Source organism: Muntiacus reevesi, chromosome 6 (genome assembly GCF_963930625.1).
Source record: "Muntiacus reevesi chromosome 6, mMunRee1.1, whole genome shotgun sequence".
Lineage (NCBI taxonomy): Eukaryota > Metazoa > Chordata > Mammalia > Artiodactyla > Cervidae > Muntiacus > Muntiacus reevesi.
In genome coordinates, this window is record NC_089254.1 from 77,227,646 (window position 1) to 77,254,771 (window position 27,126).

Here is a 27,126-nt window from a genome sequence, read left to right on the forward strand (position 1 = left end):
GTCACAGAGCTAGTAATTGACTGACTTTGGACTCAAATGAGCCTAGAGCTAGCATTCTTTCTATTGCCTACCTTCCCCACTTGCATGGAAACAGAAGGAACCAAAATGTTCTTCTCAGTACTGTGACAGCCATTGTCAAGTTCATTATCACTAATTATCATCAAGACACTTGGTACCTTCCCACCTCACAGTGAAGTTGTATGTGATATAATTTAAAATACATTAACATCCCTGGGTAAGATATGTGCTTTGTGAATTGAGGATGTAGTAGTTTTTTTAGGGACTTCCCTGGTGTTCCAATGCAGGGGGCCTGGGTTTGATCCCTGGTAAACGTATTAGATCCCATATGCTGCAACTAAAAATCCTCTGTGCCACAACTAAGAGCTGGAGCAGCCAAATGAATAAATGAATTAATTAATTAAAAAATGTAAAGAAAAGAATGAAGCATTTTGTTAGAATTATTCACTCTTTGGACCAGTGTCTGACTTCTGAATTAACTGCTAATGAATGGCAGGGTTGGAAGGGTATGAAATGTCTGAGGTTTTCCCTCCATATTTGCTTCAAAACTACTACTTAGAAAAAAAAAAAAAAACTAAAAAAACCTTAACTATATTGAGATGTCCTTTAAATTTACTGAGATTCAGTAAATGAAAACATAGTCAGATTCCAAGCCTGGGAAGCAAAACCGCAAATCTCAGGTGGTAGGATGTCTTCCTGTTGAGTCCAAGCCTAGAGACTGAAGGAAGATCTGGGAAATGTCTACCTATGTGGGCATCTGCCCAGTCAAGGAGGGAGACCTAGGACCTCCTGCCCTCTGAGCTGGAGCCAGTGACCCAGGCTGCTCACGGGGGTTGCGTTAGAATTCACAGGATGAGGCTCCGGTTGAGGAAGGTCAAATCATTACTCTCACGTCAAAAGACAAAAAAGAGGTGGAGTCTAAACCTACTCTCAGGCAAGTAGGTCTGAATTCAGCCAGGACTCTAAACTACTGTGTAATCCCACATTGGCTTCCAGGGAACCAAGAGAATCTCATAAGTGGGATCAAGGATTAGAGCATTTCTAATAACACAAGGTCCCTGCGTGCCTCAATAGACCTACTTGTAGCAAATTATCAGTGGAGTGAAACATGCTTTTCTAACTTAGTTTAGATTTCAATGTTATGACTTCCACATAAACTTTCACATTTAGAAAATAGTTGATGTCAAGAACTCAAATGAAGGGATCTCTAAATATATTTAGAGTTTTCTCTATCTTTTCTGCAAAAGCTCCATAGGGATTTTTAAGGAGCTGAAAATGGGCTGCACGCTGTAATCCTAGTTAACATGACAGTCTGAGCATGACAATTGCAATCACCTGATTCCAAAGTAGTCTTGTCTTCTGGACCACAGTAACAGAAGCCAAAGGAGTATACACACACAACAGATAATATTTGCCTTTTGGGGAGTATAATTTGACTTCTTCATAAAGCTCAACCAAGTATCTTGATGCCAAGAGATGCAGGGCATGCAACTTTTTCTGGGAAGATGATGGTGTTTAAATTACAAAGATTAAAAAAGGCACAGTGCCGCATCAGTGTGGCCAGTTCCACTACTTTGGAAATGAGAGCATCTTGGTCTTTTCTTGCACTGGGAGGAGGACATGACGACATTGGGACATGTCTAAAACTCTCAGGCAAGACTTCACAAGTGGGCATAATTGACTTCTCTGTAAGTTGTTTTGTTTTTTTAACTTTAGAAGGTTTGTGTACCACATCAAATCACCCATCCTAACACAATTTCTAAGATAGAAAAATTACAGTTAAAATCAACTTTTATTCAATATATGCAGAGTGCCAATCAAGCTTCAACTTTGAATTCCATTTCCTTAGGAGTACTTATGGGTTGGGAGAGCCATCCCTGGGATGAGAGCTGGCAAAGTGTACAAAAAGCAAAGCAAACATCATAACTCGAGGCCCTGAGAAGGAGGCAGGTTTGCAACTAGCAAAAAAGATCAGCCATTACATCATCAGAAGAATAAGCTCCTAATAATCCCTTCTCAACACTAAAGCATTTTCTCCAGCACAAATACTCAAGAGGTGGAGCATAGTAGTATATTTTCCTTGGGCATGGGGACAAGAGAAATCAGAGGCAAATACAAGTTAGTGGTTATGGTGTCTATCTTGGACTTTTAAAATTTACATTTCGAGAGTCAGTTGCCTGGCAGAAAAGCATCAAGGTGTTCTATTTTGGGCTCAACTGTAGGAAACAGCTTCCAGGATGGACCTGATCTGAGTATGAGTTATAGATATTAAAACCAACTTTTCCTCCACCTTAATACCCCATCCCTCCAGAAATCTTAATAGGCTTTTGAGAGCCTCCATTTAGAGCTGGCTGCATAAAATGATCCTTTGATGAAAAGGGATTGGAACAAGGGTTAAAGCTGACATTGAAAGGTGACTGCAGAGGGCATGGTGTTCATACATCCCTCCTTTAATATGTGTGGTGTGCACCTGTGATAAGATGATTCATTACCTGGGGCCGCTCTTTGACAAGCTCCATCGTTCAGGCCTCGGGGTTCTGACGGGACAATCCTGCACCCGCCCAGGAAATATAACAAGGTCAGCTTTTTTTTTTCCCCCCTGGGTTGTGGTTGGAGACAGTTTAGCTTATAATGCATCTCTGTTTACTCTTTATGTAAAATAAAGCAAAGTTCAAGACATCACAATTCCTGTTCCCCCAGAGCAGGCCAAGCAGAGAGTAGTAACCTTGCTGTTGGGAAAATAACCCTGGGAGAAGAAAATATCAGCAAGGATGCAAAGCTGTGTCTCTCTTGCATTTCATCATCAGACACAGGAATGTTTGAGAACCAGATGCCCTACGCAGCGAGGCCAGGCTCTGTGTCAGGCCTCTGAATGAGAGGGCACCCCTGACACCATCGGTTTCACCCTCTTCTGTTCTGCATGCAGCTTTCAGGTTTATTGGGGCCTTGAAGAGGGACGACTTCCATCTAAAGTTCTGTCAGAGTCTTGGTGGCCGCAATGCAGGCCCATGTGCAGTGGGAGGGAACAGACGTGCCTGCTGGTGACATGAGGAAGGTTTACTGACCCTGGCAGCTTGAAGTAAATCAACAAGCACGCAAGAGACACTAAGCTCTTGGGAGAATCAGCAAGAGGCTGGGCACGTGTGTTGACTGACAGTTGGCTTTATTCTAATTCACACCTTTTCTTTGTTTCCTTTACAGGACATCTTGAATTGTTTCCCATCACCTCCCCATACATCCAGAAATTAACTTTCTTTTCTTTTTTAATTTTTAAAATTTTTATTTTATTTTTTGGCTGCACAGTGCACCACATGATATCTTAGTTTCCCATCCAGGAATTGAACCCTTGCCCCCTGAAGTGGAAGCATGGAGTCTTAACCACTGAACCACCAGCAAGATCCCCCAGAAAATGGCTTTCTTAAGGCTAATTAGAAATCTTAGAGCAATTAGGGAAGGAAACTTACCAGTTTCCTCCAATACCCAAGTATCCAAAAAATGAAAAAAATTAAAAACAAAACAGAAAATCTTACTTGTAAAATGTAACTGATTTTTTCTTAGCAAGAGTCTCCCAGTCCTGAAAAGTAATTTCTTTAATTAAGGTCATAACACGAGTCATTGTACAGAAATAAAACCCACAAAAAACTTAGTAGACATTCTAGGGGAAGGAAAAAAAAAAAACAGTCTTGTTTCTAAAATAGAGAAACAGCTCCCAAGCCTTCTCGTCTTCTTGACATTGCTGGTCAACATTATTTATTTGCCATAAATGACTGCGGTTACATATCACTGTCATGCAAAAGAAATTCATTTCTTTTCCGAGTTCGAGCTGCCATACAAATTCACTCTTGTTCCCACTCCCACTCACCTGTCCTTGTGCATTAGTAACTAGTTGACCCGTGACCCCCTGCAGACTGGAGAGGGTATTGCCAAAGGCCTGTGAACTTGCTATGGAGCCCATGGCTGCTGCTGCTGCAGCCGCTGCAGCCTGACTTGCTAGTGGATTATTAACCAGCTGCAAAGAGAGAAAAGATCAGGGTGAAACCACCACACACAGGCACAGCACAATGGAAAAAACATTCACGTTGGGAAGGAGGTTCTCACTCTAAATGGCTCATGCAAAGGTCCGGGAACCCAGCGAGGGGGCCTGTGGAATGTTCCCTCTGAAGCTGCAGAGTTTGGGAGAGGGTGGAAATGAGGCTGGAAGGGAAATATTCTCCATCAACTGGACTGCTTAATGGAGCCTGAGTTTGGGAGGGGCCCCACGAGGGAGAGAGGTGAGCTCCAGAAGGGGGAGAGGTGGGCCCCAGGGGTGAGTTCGGTCTTTAGGATCTCCCCAGGTGGAGAAATAATTTTGGAGAAGTCCCTGGGTTTTGTTTGCTAGGTTAAATAAAACATTGAGAAAACGTCTACTTTGCTTGAGGCAACCAGACCAAATGTGGTATTGAAATAGGATGGGAGTAGGGGTGGAGGAGGGGAATAGACTTTAGGGATTTCTGCAAAGGAATTATCATTTTCATTTGTGAATTGCAATTTCACATCTGGTAAAGAAGATGACTCACTCCACTTGTTTCTCCAAAGGAGAAGGAAACCAAAGTTCAGAGGTATGGACTCCTCTAGCCTCTGTGCTCTCTGAGAGTGAGTCTAGAGTTGGGACTTTTGGGGGGCCTCACTCGAACCATGGGATTCAAGGTCAAGGAGGAAGATCCCTTGGTTAATGGTCAGGGTGACACTGGTTTGCAGTTTGAGCTCATATATGCCTTCCCTTGGCCTCTTTCCTGGGATAAGAGTGAGCTAGGGAGGAAAATTTGAGGAGGCTGGTGGTGGGGGGAGTTGCCCAAGGAGGAGGTTATGGCTGCCAAATTTTGCTTTTCCATGGAGGCCAATTCAATATTCTTTATCCTGCCAATTTTCCACGTCACAGGTTTTCAGGCCTTCTGACCATGAGGCAGAAGTGTAGCTTGAACTAAAATCTGCATTTAGGTTAATGACTAGATATAAATGCAAGAAACATTTAAACTTTTTTCACACTATTGGTTTTGATACATGAATTTCATTTGTATTTATTCTAGGGTGTTATTTTTCCCATATAGTTCCTCTCAAGTACAACAATTGTTGTGTATAATAATGCATTTTCCATCACCAGTTCCTGCATCCATGAAATTCCTGCATTTAGCAGAAACCTGCCAAGACTAAGACTTGGTGGAAAAAAATTAATGCCATACTTAATTCCAGTACTGGAAGCTCTTTTAAAGTTAATTTTTTAAAAAAAGACTTTCTTCTTTCCTTTCTCTTTTTCTCTTTCTTTCCCTTCCCCCCTGCCTTCTTTCCCTCAAAATATATCTTAAGACTTAATTCCTTTGGAAATTTGCTTAGCATTTACATCATCTGATGAGGATGGAAATACTAATTGTCAGAGGAAATGTCAAAAGGGAGAGGAATTTAATAATTCTTCCCCTTCCATTAATGTGATATCTTTATCTTATTGGTTTCTTTATTCTTTTATAACCAAATTTCACAGCACTAGTTCTACAGTAATTCCATTGACCCAGCAGGTTTTGTTAGAAATGAGAATCCATTTTCAGCTCATTACATTATGTGTCTTTTGCCTTTATGTCTCTCCTCAAAGACAATAATGATTTTCTTTTTAAGGAGAAAAAATATTCTCATTCATCAGCCTAAAAAGAAACCCTGTCTTATCCCAGATTACCACCATGGGATTTAAGATTCAGACTGGTCTTGATCTTGGTTTTCTGAATATATTTGTATAGTGTATATGAGGCAAGTAATGGTATATGTTGAATGGAAATTCTTCTTGTTGGTTTGACTCCCTGAAGTCAAAGAGTTTATAGTGTGTTCTTTTTTTCACTTCCAAAGTGAGAAGACCCCTTGAGGAATACTTTCCCTAAATGACCAGGATGCACACTGCCCAGAGGTACACAATTCTTAGGTCATCTGCCAGTGCTATGTTCACATTTATTTTCATGCAATACAAGTTGAAATCATAATGAAATTCCTGAATTTCAAGGAGGTCTCAAAATAAGCTTCTTAATCTTAAAGAAAGATTAAATTATGTGCAATTTAGTTTTAATGCTGGATATGCAATTTTGTCCATGAATTTTGAGTGAAACATTTAAATCAGTACCTACAGAATGCTTTCTGAAAAAGATAGTGCTTCCCATTTAATGATGAGAACATATTTTTAAAAATTGTAAGACATTTTCCTAACATCTAGGTCAGTTAAAATTTCACATGAGAAAATTTGGAATCACTCTCTGGATATATTCAGTAGTGTAGTTGGGAATTCTCAATGTTCGGGACACTAGTGTGTTATTCAGCTATATCCTTGTATTTGCGATAAATTCAGGCATCATATAAAGGGTGAACTGTTCTGAACATAAAAAAAGCACCTACTTAAAATCAGGCCCTGAAATTTTGTGTTATGGGGTCAGGAACGGGTATGCTTCTGTTTTGGAAGATTTCTTCAGCAACCGCAGATTTTGCTTGTTTTTTGTTTATTTTCTCTATATCCTGGTCCTAGATTGAAATCCAATGTGTTCCTCTTTTTGCGGCTTTTTGCTCTTAATGAAGCAAATGGTGAGTTGATGGCTCTCTCACTTCCTATCCTGCATCCCTAAGTCTTTGGGAAGATGTAGGGGCTCTGGGGAGATGTCTTGCTGGCCCCTGGAAGCAGAGTTAGAAGTGAAGTGGGGAAGTGAGTGGTATATACAGACAGTGGCTACAAGTCAATCTGTGAGCTGACAGCATTTCTGGTGGACCATTGATGTTGTTGATGGATGCAGCTTCATAAATACCTTTTGGCTTTTCTGTCTGGGACTGCCAAGGCGGGGATGTTAGTATGCATTAAGATATGTGGCAGGGATGGGGGAGGGGCTAGTCAGGAAACCATAAGTGTTCTCTTCATCACCTCCGGTCATGTCACTCTGTATTGTCCTCAGTCATGTCATATTAGCAGTATTCCTCTCAATACTTCTTCTTGATTGGGGACTCGGGGGAGATTTAGACAGTGGGGAGCCCGGGCACAATAAATGCACATAATGAGCACGTTAACATTCTGGGACCAACTGGGCATTTTGAAGTCACTGCCAAGTATATGTCTTCAGATCTCTCACTGCCAATGTACCCAACCAGCAAAGGATGGCCCCAATGAGGTCTGACTGTGTTACATACTTGTGTTTGCAACAGCCCAATTCAAAAGACAGGCTGCATTCTGGTGTATGCTTGATTATAAATGTGGAAGCTCTCAAAGCGAGAATTTGCAGAGAGACAGCATCCTCATGTCATATCCACATGGATTCTGGGCCTTGAATATGTCAAGCTATAGCTCGATACTTCTCAGATAGTCTAAAAATCCAATAGGAACACAGATTTCTTAAGACAGCTCCCTCAATTTTAGAGAATAAAATACTAGAATAATAGGAAATAATTTTGTAAACAAGGACTTCAGATCTCACAGAGCCTGCACATCCATTCATGCAGCTGAGGGCATCCACTCTGAAACCAGACCGCCTTGGCTTGTGACTTTCAGTCAACCAGGCCTCATGTTCTCTTAGGTTAAGGGGGTGTAAACAGGGCGCCACTTCTCATAGAGTAATGATGAAAATTAAGTGGATAACAGATGCAAAAAGGTTTTAGAACAATAGTTGGCATATATCAAGTTCTAAAAATAATGCTAGCTATTATCCTCACAGTTCATGTTGTGCATCAGGATTTTAAACTAATTAATTGATCAGAATAGAACAGACCTCCACAAATATCCTTTTACTCTGGAAAGAATAGGAACACAAGTGACTGCCTTCTCCACTTTTATATTTTTAACTGTTTTCTATAACTTTATTTTGCTTATTTTAAAATTTATTTTTATTTATTTATTTTTTGACCCTGATGCACAGCATGTAAGAGCTTAGTTCCCAAGTAAGCCAGAAAGGAAAATACCAATATAGTATACTAACGCATATATATGGAATTTAGAAAGATGGTAACGATAACCCTATATGCGAGACAGCAAAAGAGACACAGATGTATAGAACAGTCTTTTGGACTCTTTGGGAGAGGGCGAGGGCAGGATGATTTGGGAGAATGGCACTGAAACATATATATTATCATATGTGAAACAGATCGCCAGTGCAGGTTCGATGCATGAGGGTGCTCGGGGCTGGTGCACTGGGATGACCCAGAGGGATGGGATGGGGAGGGAGGTGGGAGGGGGGTTCAGGATGGGGAACACATGTACACCCATGGAGGATTCAAGTCAATGTATGGCAAAAACAATACAATATTGTAAAGTAATTAGCCCCCAATTAAAATAAATAAATTTATGAAAAATAAAATAAAATATTTATTGAATTTGTTACAAAAAGAAAAGAGCTTAGTTCCCAGACCAGGGATCAAACCGGTGCCCTATGCAAGGGTAGCAGATTCTTAACCACTGAACCACCAGAGAAATCCCTATTTTCCTTGTTTGCAAAGAGTAGCCTGAAGAAAGCTATTAGCAAGTAATGTGACTGTCAGATGAGGTGAATTGCATGATTTAAAAGATAATATGCTGTTTGAAAATATTTCAGACTGGAGAACATCAGGAAGACATAGTTACAGCATGATGTCACCTGCTGCTCTTGGACTTATATTTGATCATGTACAGAGAAATTTATAGAGAAAACAGTGTTTTGATTCTGAGGACAGGCTAGGTAGGTGGCAGGCCAATAAGAGAAGACCTTTTTTGTCTGATCTGTTGTCTCACACTCAGTTTACAACATTTGTTAGGATTCCAGGACATCAGTTTTGCAGTCTAATTCCTTCTTCATGTCAAAATATGGTGAATGAGTCTATTTCATAGTTGCTGATTTGATAGTGAAGGCATGCAGGAAGTAGATTTATAAAAAACATTTCCCTTAGGATTTGCAGTGGTTTATTTCTACCTTCACATATCGATGGGGATATTGAGTACTCATCTCATAAAGAGAATAAATCCATGTTCCCAAATTTCTAGTGCTCTATGCACTTATTATCTAAATGGTGATGGATCCTAAATGGTGATGGAAAGAAAAGCTTTAATACAGTTTCTTCAAGGAGGACTCTTAGATGACATCATATGTGTGACATCACATAAATGTCACCATAGATGTGGTGGGGTGTCCATGTCTTGCCCCAGCTTCTCTTTCTCTGAAAGACTCACATTCTGCAGCCTGCTAAAGAATTCAGGTTTTTTGAATCTGAGCATTACCAGCACTCTATTTTTCATGAAAATTTGCTGACTGCATTATCCTAATAATGTAAATCTTATTTACAAAAATCTGGCAGCATGAGGCAGCAATTTGGCTATAGTGTTATATTCTATATCTATGTCTTTATACCAAGAGGAAATAATGGGTGCAGCGGCTCAATCTTTCTTTGGAGCATAAATGCCCATGATCTATAGTTTTATCATTCTCCTCATGAGCTATGTGAATTTATAGACTATGGATTTTGGAGCAGCTCTTTTTGCTACTAAGTTTACAATTTAAAACTCTGAAACTGTGGTGCCATTTGTTTTTAAATGAGGATGTTCATAAACACATTGATCACCATTCATTCCCCATTTAAAGCCAGAAATGACTAGCAGTGGCTGCCTACAAATAGGGTAAACGTGGCTCTTCAAATTCATTGCTATACATGAGGTACTTGACTTTTCTTATGCTGTGAAACATGTTTCTTAATTCATTGGGACTCTTAACCAAATCTGTACTTCCACTTAAAGGTCTTCTCTTAAAGGTCAAGGAAATACCAATAGACAAATTCTGGAAGGGAAGCCATATTCATCTCAACAACCTGCTTGCTTGTGTGTTTTGTCCAACTAGACCTTTCCCTTTGGTCTCATGTTTATTAATATGTTATGAAATCCTCATAGCAGTTAGAAATCAGTTTTGTGAGTTTTAATATTGAGCCAAGCTTTGCTGCTTGCTCTCTGCTCATCTCCCTGGAGAGACAGTCCCAGAAGCTGACCATCCAGTTCTCTGCCTACCAGAAGTTTTCATCACCATGTCTGAGACCCCCCAGACTGGAGAGTCTGAGATTTTTCTTGATGACTCTAAGGCACTGCAACTTACTAAAATACCTTTGAATCATCAAGGCAAAGTCATGTTGATTTCAGTCTAGTTTCAGAGCAAATTATATCTTATTTTCACTTTGTGGTTACACTAAGTACAGTATTTTCCATGAGTGCTCTAGTCATTTTCAATCAACACCCAGCCATAGTATCTCATAGACGAATTTTGAAAATGACCTGAAGTCTGAGGTTGAATTTCCCAGAAACAGGATGGAGCGGGAAGGGAAGGATCCCAATCTGGTAGGGGTGTGAGTTTCCAGCCTGAGGCTCGGAAGCTTGGTGTCCACCCTTCACACCAGACAGTCCCAATTCACAGCCCTGGGATGAAGGAGAGGCTTGGGAATCAAGTACCTGGGTATTGTTGGCTCTTTGCTCTTGGGGAAAAGTGGAGACTTTGGAAGAATGGCTGCTGGTGCTGGTTTGTGAAAGCCCCCAAGACAGGGGTGGGCTTCCGCTGTGGCTCAGTGGTAAAGAATCTGCCTGGCAATGCAGGAGGTACAAGAGACACAGGTTCCGTTCCAGGATTGGGAAGATCCCCAGGAGTAGGAAATGGGAACCCACTCCATTATTCTTCCCTGGAGAATCCCAGAGTAGCCTGGTGGGCTACCATCCATAGCACTGCAAAGAGTCAGACACAACTGAAGCGACTGAGCATGCATGCAGAAGGTGGGGGCAACTTATAGGAAAGAATTCCAGGGGATCTGGGTGGAATACAAACACATTGCTACAGGGCAACTGTCACTCTCTCTCATTCATTAAAGTCTTCACCCTGCATGTCGATGTAGAGAGTGGACTCTGGACACACGGGGTTGGGGGTGTGGAGGAAGGAGAGGGTGGGATGAACTGAGAGAGTAGCATTGATTGTATATACACCACCATGTGTAAAATAGATGGCTAGTGGGAAGTTGCTGGATAGCACAGGGAGCTCAGCTTGATGCTCTGTGATACCCTAGAGGGGTGGGATGGGGCTGGGGAGGGAGGCTCAGGAGGAGGGGATATATGTACAAATATGGTTGATTCTGCTGTACTTTGTTGTATAGCAGAAATTAACACAACATTGTAAAACAATTATACTCCAATAAAAAAGTACTATTATGAACTCAAAGGGTTCAGTAGAATAAAAATGTCTTCGCTCTAAAAAAGTAATAAATAGTCTTCACCCTGCAAACATTTAATCAGTACCCACTATGTTTTGGGCACAGTGTGCGGGAGACAATGTGAAAGATAGATTGACATGTTCCCTACCCTCTGTGGGCCAATAGTCAAAGAGAGAAAGAGATCTGGTGGGAAGAGATGGGAAGTAGGAAGAGATGAGCTGTCCAGGGAGCAGTATCCAGATCTGAGGGAGTGGCAGTCTGGGGCGGGGTCTGTGAGAGAGGAGGTGGTGGGTTGAGTCCTGGGAGGGCAGTTCTGAATCTGTCTACCTTGGGCTTGCTCAGAGTAGCACAGAATGTGACCAGTAATGAATGAGCCATTCTATATGAGAAGGGCAAGGGGAGCAGCACAGTGTAAGGATTGTGTGTGTGTGTGTGTGTGTGTGTGTGTGTGTGTTTGTCTGTGTGTGTGTGTGTTAGTTGCTCAGTTGTGTCTGACTCTTTGCGACTCCATGGACTGTAGCTCACCAGGGTCCTCTGTCCATGGGATTCTCCGGGAAAGAATATTGGGGTGGGTAGCCACTCCCTCCTCCAGGGGATCTTCCCAACTCAAGGATCGAATCCAGGTCTGCTGCATTGCAAGCAGATTCTTTACAGTCTGAACCACCAGGGAAGCCCAATGTAAGGATTGAGAGCTTGCATTCTGGAACTAGATTGTCTGGGTTCTAATTATGAGATTGCCAGGAACTCAATTGACCTTTCTGCTAAGGTCTGAATGCTTGTGTAACCCCTCTCTCCGATTCATATGTTGAAATCTTAACCCCTAAAGATGGCAGTATTAGGAAGTGGGGCCTCTGGAAGGGGCTTAAGTCAAGGGGGTGGTGCCCTCATGAATGGGATTAGTGCCCTTATGAAAGAGACCCCATGGAGATCCTTAGCCCCTTCCACCACATAAAGACACAGTGAGAATCAGGAGAATGCTCTCAATACAACTCAACTCTGCTGATGCCTTGATCTTAGACCTCCCAGCCTCCAGAACTGTGAGAAATAAATTTCTGGTTTATTAAACCACCTAGGCTATGGTATTTTGTTATAGCAGTCCAAAGGGATCTAAACACTTCTGTATCTCTGTTTTTTCCAGTTTTAGGAAAAGGGGAATAATAATAGAAGTAATGATAGTGTGATTTTTCACAGGGATGGTGTGAAAAATACATGTTAATTAATATGTAAAATACTAGAATTCCTGGCATATGGTAAGCATGATGCAAGTTTTGCTATAATAATTCTTATTCTTTCCAGGAACTTCTGGCGATACTGTTGTTTTAGAGTTGAGTCTTCTCTGTCCCCTTACTCCCTCGATGGGAGTCATGCTGGGCCTTTTGAAGATCCTTAGCCATTCTGGGGTGTTTGCACTTGTTGTTTCTATGTCTGTAACCCTTTGCCATTCACATCTTTTTTCTCCCAGGTTACCTCCTTAGTGACACCTTTCTTGCTACTTTATCTAAAAAGCACTCCCTTTCTTTTAGAGAGTCATACCAAAACATGTACAAGTTCTCTGAAATAATCAAGACAACTGGTGGGAATATAGAAGAGTGTCTGGGTGGCGATGGGGCTGCATGGGGGCTTAAGCTCCAGGTTTGATGTTATTTGGGAACTAAAGGATAAGGAGGCAGTGAATGAAGGCTTTTATTGTTTTTATCCTTGGGCCATACTGGTGGAGATGCAGTTAGGCTATGGGTCTACATCCCCAGCCCAATCTTGTGGACTAGAGTAAAGCTGCTGCAGATGGCGTCAGGGGCAGGAGCAGAAGGGGCTGTTTGCCCCCAGATAAGGATGGATCCATGTGTCCCCCAGAGTGACTTTGGTGAAGGAGGGGGACATACTCTCCCTTTGCGCAGCATCACTATGGTGGGATTTCAGGAGGTGTCGGCCACTTGGGCATTTAGATGGTTTATGGTTCCTGGAGGTCACTGGAGATAGGATCAAAAGTGAGGTTCTACTCAGATAGCTTTGCAAACCCTGCACATACAGGTAGACAGAACAGAGTCTACGCACACATGAACACCCTAGAGAGTGCTCTAGAAGAGCACTGGAGAAAGTAGTGGAGTCTGCGGAGGGCTGGGGTCCAGGTTCTGTAGAATGATTGATGTGTCTGTGCTGAGGAAACAGGGAACACTCAATGGAGGGGAAGGAAATAAACAAGTCTGGCCAGCACAATGTGATTCGGTGGAAAACGAGTAGAAAGCTCTCTGAAGGGATGCATTTAAGTTTTATTTTAAAATTTACTGATAAAATTTTCAAGCCCAGAGCTGAGGGGAAAAACTTTTTAACTTACCCCAATACATTTGATTTGGAAGCAGAGAGGTCAGTATTAACGAAACCCACCACTTCTAAATCAGATTTTATCCAAGTTACATGTAGACCAATACTGTATTACCACAAGCTTACACATCTCATTTCCTCTTCTGTCTAGTCCTCCATTTAATAACCTGAAAATCTATCTTTTTATTGAGTTTCATGCTATTTTCTGACTTACATACAATAGCGCTCTTCTTACCAATTGCCTATTGTCATGGCACATTAGTTAGGTGAATTTGTTGATATTTCAAAATTACTCTGTCTTATTTTTTATTCTATCATCCAGTTTAAACAAATGATTGGGAGCACTCCTGAGATGAAAGAAAAAAGGCGTTTTTTTTTAAAGAATCAATTGCTTTCCTGGTACAGCAGTTGGTATTCTAGTTTCTAGCAATTGGAAAGCAGAGCACACTCTTTTCACACCCACATTTAACTACTTAAATTACTCCCTAACACTGGTTGACTCCCTGCAGATAAAATAGGTCTACTGAGGGCAGAAGAAAGACAAAAAAAGATGAGGCACTCAAAGAAAGACAAGGCATGGTCTGCCTTATGGAGCCTCAGGAAAGGTCTGTTCATCAGATATTTTCCCATAACCCTGGAGCAGGCGATGAGTCAGGCCCCAGGGATACAGAGGTGAACAAGGCAAGAGTCGCTAGCCTTGAGGTGCTCCCAGTCTAATGGATGAGTTGCTGATTTTCACCCCATGTAGCCAGTGCTATAAGAAAGGGGTGCCCAGAGCCCAGATAAGGGACCCTCAGTAGACCTCAGGCATGCAAAGCACTTAAGATCTTAGAATCAAAAAGGATGATTAGAAGTTGATTGGGGAGGAGTTGGTGAGGGGAGAGAGAAGGCTTCTCCACCATTAGGAATAGCATGGAGACCGAGACACATTTCGTGGGTGTGGAGTCACTGCTATCGGTGTTGGGATATTTTGGGAACATGAAGTGGGGGAGGGGAGTGGAAGATAATGGGGTGTGGTTAGGGTTAGGGTTAGGGTTAGTGACCTGGGGGAACACTGGGGAACTTGCTAGCTCCCTAGGGGGAGAGATGGATGTGAGGGAAGCTTCAGGAAATAATTGACAGGAGGCAGATGAACTAAGCAGACAGGAGAAGAAGGGCAGTTAGAGCCAAAGAGAGAATAAGTACAAAATTATGGGAGCATCAGAATGCCTGGTGTGTCGTGGATGGCCAGAATTAGGGCAGGAGACAGGGCTAGGGAAATTCAGAGAAAGAAAAAAATCCAAAGGCAGAGAAAGAAGGTAGAATAGTATAAATTAGGAAGATGTGTGAATGGCACGGATGTGTTCATATATGGTACAGAGCATCTCCTGAGAGATTCCCTTGCAAGCTGTTGCTTCGAAAGCACCTAATTATTCCTCTCCTTTTGCAGTATAATGGAGATAGCCCTGACAGCTTTGCAGCTCAGGAAACAACACTAATTGACAGTCATTAAATCACAGAATACTTTCATTTATTTTATATTTATACAAATGGGAATCTAAACTGATGACTGACCAACCCGCTCCCCCCCCAACAACTGAATTTTGAATCATAAAAGCAAGTCATCATCTTTTAAAATACAGGATGTTTTCTGTTATAAAAAAAATCACAGATGGATTATAAGTGATAAATTGTATCTCTGTTGTTGTTCAGTTGCTAAGTCGTGTCCAACTGTTTGTGACCCCATGGACTGCAGCATGCCAGGCTTCCCTATCCTTCACTATTACCTGGAGTTTGCTCTCAAACTCTGTATCCAACCATTGTATCCGTGGCTGGGTACACAACATTGAGCTGTGAGTTTGTAAATTTTAATTTTATAAACTTATTATAAGGGTTGTATTCATTTACAATAAAATTTCAGGTCTCTGAGAATCTACCCAAAGAAGATGGAAGCCTTTTATTTACTCTGGGCCTATTTTACTCCTGAATATGTATATTTTCTATAGATATTAATTTTACCATTGAAACTCAAAAACTTCTTATAAGTCCAAACTACTGCAATCTACTACTTATAACTGATCTTCCCTGATAGCTCAGTTGATAAAGAATCTGCCTGCAAAGTGGGAGATCCTGGTTTGATTCCTGGGTTGGGAAGATCCCCTGAAGAAGGGAAAGGCTACCCACTCCAGTATTCTTGCCTGGAGAATTCCATGGATTGTATAGTCCATGGGGTCGCAAAGAGTGGACACAACTGAGTAATTAAGCACATGTATATTTTCTATAGATATTAATTTTGCCATTGAAACCCAACAACTTCTTATAAGTCCAAACTAGTTCAATCTATCACTTATAAAGAACAAAACATATGCCTCATCCTTCTTCCATCTCAATAACCACATTGGTTATTAAAATATGCTTGTAACAAATGTTATACATAATAATCTTTGTTTTATTCAGCCACGGGTAGTGGAGAGCCTTGTCTGAGCTGTTACCGAATTTTATTATTATGCATAATGGCTTGCTTGCCTCATAAAATTTATTCACTGAACAGCTGTTGTAGAAGAAGCCTAGTCAAAAGATACATTCTTCTTCCCACAAAACAATACTACATTTGGGTCATGCATTAATTTCTCCCAAGGACCAGCAGAAATCAACCTATTTATTGTTGGTGTGTAACCTTTCAAACTTCTATTATCTTAAATTTACAGTGGGACCAGATTAACCATTTTTACTATAGGGAGAAGGTAATGAATTTCTGGTCATATCACATCCATCTTTAGATGATGTTCCTAAGCTTTTATGCTGGCTCCTTTACTGTCAAGAGTACAAGGGTACACAGTACAACTCCACAACCACGCCAGATGTGCTGCAGCCTCAGTGCCATTAGGAAAAACAAACAGTCCAGATTATTAGAGAAAATACGACTCTGTAGAAAGAGATAAGTACAAGAAAGAGAAAGAAAAAAAAAAAAAAAAAAACATGACCAGAATGCTCAGAGGTAAATAAAATCCTTCTGCGTTCACAAAATATATTGGTTATAGGTTGTTCTAAAAACATTAAGCTAACAGTAGAACCACTACCAGTAGGAGCCGTAAGCCACGAAAATATAAAAAGTTGTTGTAGAGATCGTTTGGGAAGTTTCCATTAATAAAACTGAACATAGGTTAAAAAACATAAAGCTTAATCTCACCAAGAGCAAAAGCAAGGCTGTGTTGGAATTTTCCACATTTCAGGAGAAAGGAATAAGATATTACCGAGCGAAGAAACCAATCTACCCAATCAGCACAGAGTAAAATATGCTTAAAATGTTCTTGCAGTACAGATAACGACTGAGAAAAGCCTGGCTGTGTCTTTATAGGCAGAAACTAGGTACACTAGTGATGGAGGAGGGAATGTGAAACTGCTGGAATTCAGGGCAGCGGAATCTCTTCCTCAGTCAGCAACCAACCGGGCGTGACCACTTGCCTTGCCCTAGCTCCATTTCCACCTGGGGCCTCCCAGGTGGCCCCAGCGGTAAAGAACCCACCTGCCAATGCAGGAGACATAATAGACACGGGTTCAACCCCTGGGTTGGAAAGATCCCCTGGAGAAGGAAATGGCAACCCACTCCAGTATTTCTCTATCTGTAACCCACTCTATCTAACCCACTCTATTTCTCTGTCTGTAAAATGAGGAGGTTGAACTGGGTCGTGCGTGTGCTAAGTCGCTTCAGTCGTGTCTGACTGTGCGACCCTATGGACAGAAGCCTGCCTGGCTCCTCTGTCCATGGTATTTTCCAGGCACAAACACTAGAGTGGGTTGTCATGTGCCCTCCTCCAGGGTGTCCTCCTGACCTAGGGGTCGAACCCGCATCTCATGCCTCCTCCATTGGCAGGCAGGTTCTTTACCACTAGCACCACCCCAGTGATTCCCCAGATGTGGCCCCTGATGGGCAGATAAGCCTCAGTAGTTTCAGGGATGTGTGCTACGGAGTTAGCCCCTGATGAATACCCCCGATAAACACTGAAGTCCACCAAGCCGTCACCCCTGGTGCTGCTCCAAGACCTGGAGGAAGCACAATTTCCTACCTCCCCTCTCTGATAGCTCTGCAGGATTTGTGTTGCAGGCTAGCTCCAGGTAAGTTCAGGTTCCCTGGAGCGGGATGGAAGAAAGGGCTTTTACCACAGGGTCCAGGGTCTAGCAACATCAGCATGACCAGGGAACTGAACAAGCAGATTTTCAGCCTTCACCCCAGACATGCTGAATCAGAAACTGGGGTGGGAGTGGCAATCTGGGTTTTAACAGCGGAATTGCAGGCGATGCTGATACACACTCAAGCCTGAGAACCCAGAACCAGATGATGTCTAAAGCCCCCTCAAACAGTAAAATTCCATGATGCTCAAATGGGAGAAGAAAACTTACAAGAGTGCTATAATTTTTTGAGTCCTATTTCTGTAAGAGTTACATGAAAAGTGTTTTCTAAATTTGCTTTAGCCAGTGGGGACATAAGGCTCTTGGGGCTTAGAGCAAGTTTCTGAAATAACCGTGCTGTTCTCTGACTTTGAGAAGTCAGCCAGTGAGCTGAGACTGGACATCCTGGGCTGAGACTGGGGTTACACAGCTTTCTCGTGTGATCAGACCTGGCACACTCTTCCAGCATAGGAAACAGCAACAGAATTTGAAATCAATAAAATATTGAATAAGTAACTGCAAATTAAGCAAGCAAAGGCTTTCAAGGACGAAAGCAAAGACTCAGAACTGGCATATCCCAGTTTGTCCAAATACTGGAAAGAAAGAAAGAAAGAAAGAAAAAAGTCACTGCAGAAAGAATAAAAGAGGGCTAGTCATCACTATGAAACTTGGGCAGAGATACAGCTGCTGGGGTTTGTACCCCTATAACTTCAGTATGGAACTCCAGAATCATTTGGGCTTTTTGAGGGGTGGAATATATTCTAGTGTCTGGATAGTAGAAAGTTTTATTAATGCTTTATTTGATTTTTCAGACACTCATGTACATTGTTTACTATGTGCTCGGTATATCACTTAAAAAAATAACAGCACATTTTAAAATTCTCTGCTTTTTTGCTTCTCTATTGCAGTAATGTAAAGAAAGAAAGAAAAGGAAATTTATATAACTTTAGAGATGATTACATAATCATTGTCTGGAAAACATCACTTAAAATAAAATATAGAAGTAGAAAATGAAAAAGAATTAAACAAGCAGGTTTACTTTTCCAAAATTTCAGTTTTAAGAACTTGGACACATGGACCAAGACAGTCACATGGATTTTAAAGAAAAAGCCATCAAATAACAAGGTGAAATGTGAATTTCTTAGAATTTATCAAAATATACTCGAAGTTTGGAATGTGTCTATAACAATGAATTTTGGGCTTGTGGCTCTACATGCTAGCAAACGATGATATTCGGGTGGAACCACTGAAAAGGAAAGCAATTCTAAAGTGTGTTTAGTGGAATCCTGGTCCTTGATTGGCTCTGGAATAAGATGGGGGAAACTGCATGAAGCACCTACCTCTTGATGATTACAAAAGAAAGTCTGCTCAGCCTGTTTCACTCTCTATTTCTCACTAATATTTGATCATGGTCCCCCTTTACATGTGATACTGTTCCCTGGAACTTGCATTGTATGTTAAGCATGCAGAGAAAATCTGGATGATGTATTACTTTGTTATTCATAAATTCGACAAATAGGCCAATGGAATAAGCCTGTAATCCACTTTGGCTATTCTCATCAACTATTTTTTTTAAGGTGGTTTTTTAGTGTTTTAAAGTCTTTATTATTTGTTACAATATTGCTTCTGTTTTACGTTTTGGCTTTTCAGCTGCAAGGCATGTGCCATCTTAGCTGCCTGACCAGGAATCAAACTCACAGCCCCTGCATGGGAAGGCGAAGTCTTAGCCACTTCAGGGAAGTCCCTCTCATCAACTATTTTTACAGGAAGGACTTTATATTCAAAACCTAGATGCTCTACAAACCACGTGGGTCTGAATAAAATTCCTTCTGGTGTTTTTTGTTAATGTTCATGCAAATTGGCTAAGATAAAATTTATTGACTGCAAAAGACCCCTGGAGACTGCAGACACTTTGAGTGTTCACAAACACACACTCAGTGAGCAGGATGACAATATTTTTGAGTGACTGTTGGATGAACTATCACCATCAGATGAGCACAAAGGTGTCTGAGGGTGTCCTCATTGTTAGACCTGACACAGTTCCTTATATATCCCAGAAAGAGTTCAGACTGGAACGGAATCAGAAGGCAAACACATGTGTTAAAATGAAAGCCTCAAGAGCGGAAAACTTGAAGATGCTTCCAGTACTGGTACATGGGGAATTTTTTTGAAAGAGGTGCTGTCTATTTTAAAGGCTATATGTTTTGAACTCAACCTGTGGCTGACATGCCTAAGTCTTACCCTAAGAGGGTAAGAATAATACTTTTTTGTTTTGGCCACCCTACTTGGTGTGTGGGATCTGTTCTCAGACTAGAGATCCAACCTTCACCCTGGGAATTGGAAGTCACAGTTCTAACCAATGGATAGCCAGGGATGTCCCAAGAATAATCCTCTTTTATTTTCTACTGTATGTAGATAATTGCTAATCAGAGAGAAAAAAATGGCCACTAAGGCTTTCATTTTGTTTTTGAATCCTCAATGTTAACAAAGCCAAAAAACACATATTTTCATAGACATAAGATATTGCAGTTAAGAAAAAAAATTTTTGTATTAAGAAGCAAATTTACCAAGTTACATTTGATTTTTCATTTTCCTTAGTTTCTGCAACCATAGCATTTTTTTTGTTAACCTTAGAAATGTGCAAAAAAAAAAAAAAACCCCACCAAAAACCAAAAAACAAAAACAAACAAACAAAAAGAAATGTGCATGCATGCTCAGTCATGTCCAACTCTTTGTGACACCAGGGACTGTAGCCCACCAGGCTCCTCTGTACATGGAATTTTCCAGTCAAGAATACTGGAGTGGGTTGCCATTTCCTACTCTCACCCCCAACCTTAGAAATATTGCTGGCTGAATTTATTTGAGGGCTTCCCAGGTAGCTCAGTGGTAAAGAATCTGCCTGCCAAGCAAGAGATGAGGCTTTGATCTCTGTGTCAGCAAGATCCCATAGAGAAGGAAATGGCTACCTGCTATTCTTGGGTCTTCTTGCCTGGGAAATTTCATGGACAGAGGAGCCTGGTGGGTACAGTCCATGGGGTTGCAAAGAGTTAGACACAACTAGTGACTAACTAATGACAACAACAGATTTATTTGTAACTACAGATGGGTGGCTTTGCCTCCCACTTATGATGAAGGCAGGGTATGCAAAGATGTTGGTTTGGCACTATCCAAAGTTCCAAAAAGGGAGATCTGGGGGCATCATATGAACTTGGGCAAACTTCAGGAGATGGTGAGGGACAGGGAGGCCTGGTGTGCTGCAGTCCATGGGGTTGCAAAGAGTCATACACGACTGAGTGACTGAACAACAACCAGGGCCCAGCATACCTAGCCTCTACAAGCCTCAGTTTCTTTCAATGTACAAGGGAAGTAAGAAGAGCATTCACTGTGTGGCATCTGCTTGAAGTTCAATGCCCAGGCACACAGCAAATGCTAAAAAACCACATTGTGTGTGTGCTAAGTCACTTCAGTCATGTCCAACTCTTTGCAACCTATGGATCGTAGCCTGCCAGGCTTCTCTGTCCATAGGATTCTCCACGCAAGAATACTGGAGTTGGTTACCATTTCCTCCTCCAGAGGATCTTCCCAATCCAGGGATCGAAACTGAGCCTCTTCTGTCTCCTGCATTGGCAGGAAGGTTCTTTACTACTTGTGCCCCCTGAAGAGCTCCCCAAAACGACATTATTATATGCTGATCACTGGACTCTTCATACTCCAACCACTCTGAATAACTTGCTGCTTCTAGAACCTAATGTTCTCTCACCCTTCCCAGCCTCTGACTAGACTACTTTTCTCACTGGCGAGGCTCCTCCCAAAGCAGAACCAACATGATCTGCCTTCTAAGGCTTACTCCCGGGCAGAATGAACTGCTCCCTCTCTGTTAATCTCATAGCACCTTTGTATGTGATTCTAATATACTATTATCAGAGTATAATTAATTGGAGCCGTGTCTGATTTTCTCCTCTTCCTCCAGGATCATGAGCGACTCAAGAGCAGAGACACATCTTACTCTTTAGTGCCTTGTGAGGCAAGTGATGAGCATTTGTTGAATGAATACAGGAAACAGAGGAGAGGTCATTCGTGACATGGAGCTTTCTATCGCAAGGATTTGAGATTTACAGAATCTTCTTCTACATTTACCCAAAGGAAGTCCAGGGTTTTTTAAATGAGTATTTGTATTTCTTTTTGCAGTGCAGCATTTTGGACCTTAGTTCTTTCACCAGGGATCAAACCTGTGCCCTCTGAAGTGGAAGCGTGGAGTCCCAAATGCCAGGGAAACCCCAATGAGAAACTGTAGAAGTCATATTGTGTGTGCTAAGTCGCTTCAGTCATGTCTGACTCTTTGCAGCCCTATGGACCATGGCCCACCAGGCTCCTGTGTCCATAGGATTTTCCAGGCAGAAATACTGGAGTGGTTTGCCATGTCCTTCTCCAGGGTGAAATGATATTAGCCTAGGCATTTGGTGTCTTACTTTCCTTTCACTCTGCATGGATTAGGTGTTTGTTTTATTGACTCTGCTTATGAGTATTATACGTTTTTAATCATAAGCCTCTCAGGCCATCTTGGGAGATGGCAGATTGTGAATTAAATATATGCAAATAATATCTTCTAAAGTCTGGCCTTCAAAAACACGTAGGTATTACCATCTGAGCAGAATTGACCCTGCTACTTAGAAGGATTTATTTACAGAATGCAAACTGTATTCTGTTTCCAACTATATTCTGAATCACCTTAACCCAATATAGTTGGCTCCCATTCCATGTTTACAGGGACATAGCAAAGATGTGGAAAAGAGCCTTCCTAGATGTGGTCCTTATGGCAGAAATAGAGATGCTGGAACAAAGGGGAAAATAAGTGGGATCACTCATTCAGCATACATTTACTGAGTGCCTGTCACATACCTACTACTATTCTAGGTTCTATGGGTACAGTAGGGAACAAGATTGACCTGGGGCGCAAGGGGCCTGCAGCTTGGTGGAGGGAGATAGAAATAAATGGGTAAGTGGTAGACAAGATAATTTTAGGTAGCAGGAAGAACTAGGAAGAAACTAAAATAGGAACTGGTGGGGGAAGAGGAAGAAGATACTTCAGATAATGTGGTCAGAAGAAGAGTTCTCTGAGAAGACAAGACTTGAGGTGAGAATTTAGAGACAAGAGAAAGCCAGCATGCAAATAACTGGATACAGAATTGGCCAGAGTGGGGAAAGCATGTGCAAAAGTCCCAAGGCAGAAACAAGCAAGGCTGTTCACAAGCCCAGGTTTGAAAACCATTTGCAATTATTTGAATATTGGTTATTTTAGTTTATACTCAACACACATGGCAGATTTTTTGATAAATAAAAAGATTGCACAGGGAACTCTGCTAAATATTCTGTAATAACCTAAAGGGAAAAGAATTTGAAAAAGAATAGACACATGTATATGAGTAACTGAATCACTTTGCTGTACCCCTGAAACTAACACAGCATGGTTAATCAACTATGCTCCAATATAAAGTAAAAAACAATTTAAAAAGAATCACAAAATAACTACAGACAGCAAGCAACCCTCCGGTGTTTAACTCCTTTGTTATTTCTACCGACTACAGTTACAATCACCATTGTGAGCACACTTTGAGTTGCAGTGTATTTTGCTAAAACTTTAAAAACTTTACAAGGTTTTTAACATAGCGATCTGTCACTGCTATTGCTAAAAGGAAACAGCCCAGCCATGGTGTCTGGTCCAAGCCCTGGAGCATCTGATCCGAAACAATTGTAAGTATTTTTAAGAATGGAGTATCTATTATTTTATGAGCCACAGCCAATAAAGTCCCTTTCTCCAGACACTCAGGGGAACAAATGAGAACCACTGGACCTAGTATGGATTCATCCCCCACTCCCTGACCTCTCCCTGGGCAGTGTTTTGGATTACTGAATCAGCCTTTGGATTAAAATTTCTTGAGTTCCTTACGCTTGAATGATTTATTTATCACATATATGAAGACCCTCATCTGGGGAGCCTATTTGTTAGACTCAAATTCAGCATTTTTGGAGAGGATGACAGAATTAAAACATTCTTCCTTTGAGGAAATGGATGAGAGAAAACAGCAAAAGTTGAAGCTGTGTCTCCATGTGATCTCATGCAACAGAAAACAAAGAAGTTGCTTGGATTCTTACAGGTGCAGAAACCCCTGACTTTTTAAAACACGGACAGCTTTCCCTGTTCTTGGATAATGGCTGTGGCTTCATGTAAACTTTCTGGGGTTTGATCAAAAGATAAACATCCCTGTGTGACTTCTATGGACTCTACTGTTCCATACCCTACTGGTAAAGAGAAAAGAGGTCAAAGACAGCTCATAATGCTGAAGTGTTTACACCATTAGAATAGTCTAGTTAGGGCTCTCTGAGCTCCTGATCAAAGGAATTTTAACACTTTCCTATAATAGCAACCTAAAATATTGCAGGAGATAGTAGCATAGGAAATTTCTGTTAGCCGGTGGTTTAGACTGAGGTTCTCATTTCACAGGGAAAGGAAAATCTCGGGTGTGACTGGGGTCTGTTCCTTTCGCCTGCATCACTCCATCTCCTCTCTCACTTTGGCTCCTCCTGGTTATCCAGACCTGGGGCTCTGAGTTGCTGTGTCCTCTTGGCTACCGGACCCTTGGCTTCACCCCACGAGGGCCCAGAAGGCTGTGCTTTGTGACTTGCATGTTTCTGAACCTTCCCATTCTGATAGCAGGGCCACTTTTCTCAGCTGTCTTCCAATCTGCTTCTAAAAGCTCCTCTTTCCCTTGTGACTTGTTGCTTACAATCTGCTGTGGCTTTTATGGTCCTTTTAAATCATTTTTTGAATTAAAAAATTTAAATAATAGCCAATCTGGTTGGGTTAGGTGAGGACTCCAGTGTTTTTCTCTCTCCTCTAAATAATATGCATGGGTATTCTGACAAAGGTTTTTGCAGTTTGTATATACTTATTATTAGTTTGGGCTTCCCAGGCAGCACTAGCTATAAAGAACATACCTGCCAATGAAGGAGATGTAAGAGATGGGGGTTCAATCCCTGGGTTGGGAAGATCCCCTGGAGAAGAGCATGGCAACCTACTCCAGTCTTCTTGCCTGGAGAATGCCATAGACAGAGGAGCCTGGTGGGCTACAGACCATAGGGTCTCAAAGAGTCAGACATGACTGAAGTGACTCAGCACTCTTGCACATTATTAGTTATCTCCTGGTTCTAAAGAGTCAAGTAGCTGGATAGAGGAGTTTCCCATAGGAGAGTTATTATCCTGAACAAATCTGTTTTTCTTATACTTCAACTGAAATTACGAAGCTGTGAGTTCAAAGATTTCTTAAAAAGGTAAACAGGATCTAGGCGAGTGTGTATAATCTTCCTAAAGACATAAACTGGGTTAATAAAAGGAAATCACGAATGTAATCAACTGATTATCAGAATCCATTTCATAATTAGGTAACATTTCTGTTTAAATTGGAACAGGGTCCTGGTCCCCTGCAATCATGTAAATATCCTGAGGAAGAGAAACACCTGAATATACAAATTAGCCTTTTGTAGCCCATAGCAAAGACCTTATGGGGTTCTCTTGAGAGTAGCTTTGGGTGGGCTGGTGAGAAGTGACTCAAGGTGAAATGCCACTTGCTTATCTAGGGAAGGCCAACAGAGAGTCCACCATGTTCATAAAGATGGAAGAGATAGAAGCACAGTTTGCTGATCATGTTTTTCCTACATTATTTACGTGCCGTGGGCTCCCACATCTGAACGGTGAGTAACTGGAAGACATATGGCTGCCCCCCCGAATATTACACAGAACTTCTACCAGAAACCCCTGGAGAGAGTAATGGTCTGAAAATGAGTAGAATTTCTGATGGACCTGGCACCATGAAGCAGGATTTGGGGATCTGTTGTGAAATTCATCTTATTCAAGACATTTCTAAATATCTCAGTGAAGGGAGTCCAAGTAGGGAGACTTCTGGAAATCAAACAGTAAGAGTCAGGACTTCAGTAATGTCTAACTGTTTGCCTCTGCACAGACAGTTATCATAGAGGCAGATAAATGCAAAACCGATCATCAAAAATATTATGTAAAAGAGGATTCAATTTAGTAATAATGAAGCAATTTGTTTTTTAGTGCCAGCATCTAGCACTCTCACACTCACAATGTTCTTATTTCACTGTAATTTAAAAATCCCCTGCAATGTGCAATACAAGCAGTGCTGAGCTAAGAACAGAGGTGTGAAACAGGGAGTACTCCTCATTAGATTAGCAGAGTTGTGTACATCCACAATACCAGAGATGCAAAAAGATTCCTGCTGAAGATGACTTTACACCTCTGAGAATATTTCCCGTATAACATAGTATATGCCAGATGTTTAACATCTCAATTGCACAGCACACTGAAAAATAGATTCTATTATCCTTGAAGTTAAATAACTTGTCCAAGGGGCATGAAAGCGGCAGCAATTAGAATTTGGGTCTCACTCACTCCAGGGATGATGCTGCCTTCTTTGAGGATAACAAATAAAAAAAAAGAGAGTTTTGTAGACCAGGTTTATACAGCACAAATTAAATGGAGCTCTGAAAATATTCAGTAGGAGCATCTATGCTCCTCATGTGAATAATATGGCAATTTTTTTCTGAGTTATCTATATTTCTTCAATTGGGTTGGGATGAATAGATCATTTCTAAATAAAACAGGAGAGCATAAAAAAATGAAATGAATGGGCTCAATCCCAGTTGAAGCAAGAAGAGTGAAATACATTTCCCTGCTTGAAAGAAAACGATTCATCTATTTGAGGTTCTATAAATGCCCTCTTTTAGAAAGTCATACAGCTCTGTCTAGAAGGGCATTTTCCCTCGAAATGACGAGGGCTTTCATTTTGTGAAGGAATATCCTTTCATGCACTGACCCAAGTTAACAGTTTGCTCTGCAAACCAGAGAAGTTGGTATTGGTGATACAAAGGGGAGGCAGGATGGTAGAATCAGGAGGAGAAACCAGCCTTGCATTTTTGTTGTTGTTGTTTTTAAACATTTTTTTCCCCCAAAGATCTAAAGGAGAGTAATAGTAACCATTGTGGGAAATAGCAGAGATTGTAAGCTGTCTGGCTCCACTGCAGGATTAAAGTGACTGGGCAGAATTTTACCTGAAGAGCATTTAGTGATGGGTGATGCAAAATAAAGAAGATAATTTATGCATGTTCCTTGACAACTAGGTTAGGAGGGATGGAATTTAAAGAAAGGAGCTGAAATGATACTGAAAGGAAGTAGGTGCAGAGTGATCAGGGATGGTTGTTTAAGGGGCAGAAGGAGAAAGTGGTGACATCACTTTCAAAATGGGACACTGACTATAAAGCCAAGAGTATGAAAAGAGGGGAGTGATTTCTAGAGGAAGAGTAGGGGATCAAAGGCCATGGTCACCCCAGAAGAGATTTTAGTGACTGTGATTCCATATGAAATAT

General features: G+C 41.3%; 1 protein-coding gene across 1 annotated transcript in view; it reads right to left on the bottom strand.

The window, feature by feature from the left end:
• The window catches only part of POU6F2 (POU class 6 homeobox 2), a 470,298-nt gene that overhangs the window by 46,324 nt on the left and 396,848 nt on the right, over positions 1–27,126 (bottom strand). The window contains exon 6 of the mRNA XM_065939812.1: positions 3,881–4,027. Within this exon, the coding sequence (XP_065795884.1) occupies positions 3,881–4,027 (147 nt within the window). The remainder of the gene's footprint in view (positions 1–3,880; positions 4,028–27,126) is intronic.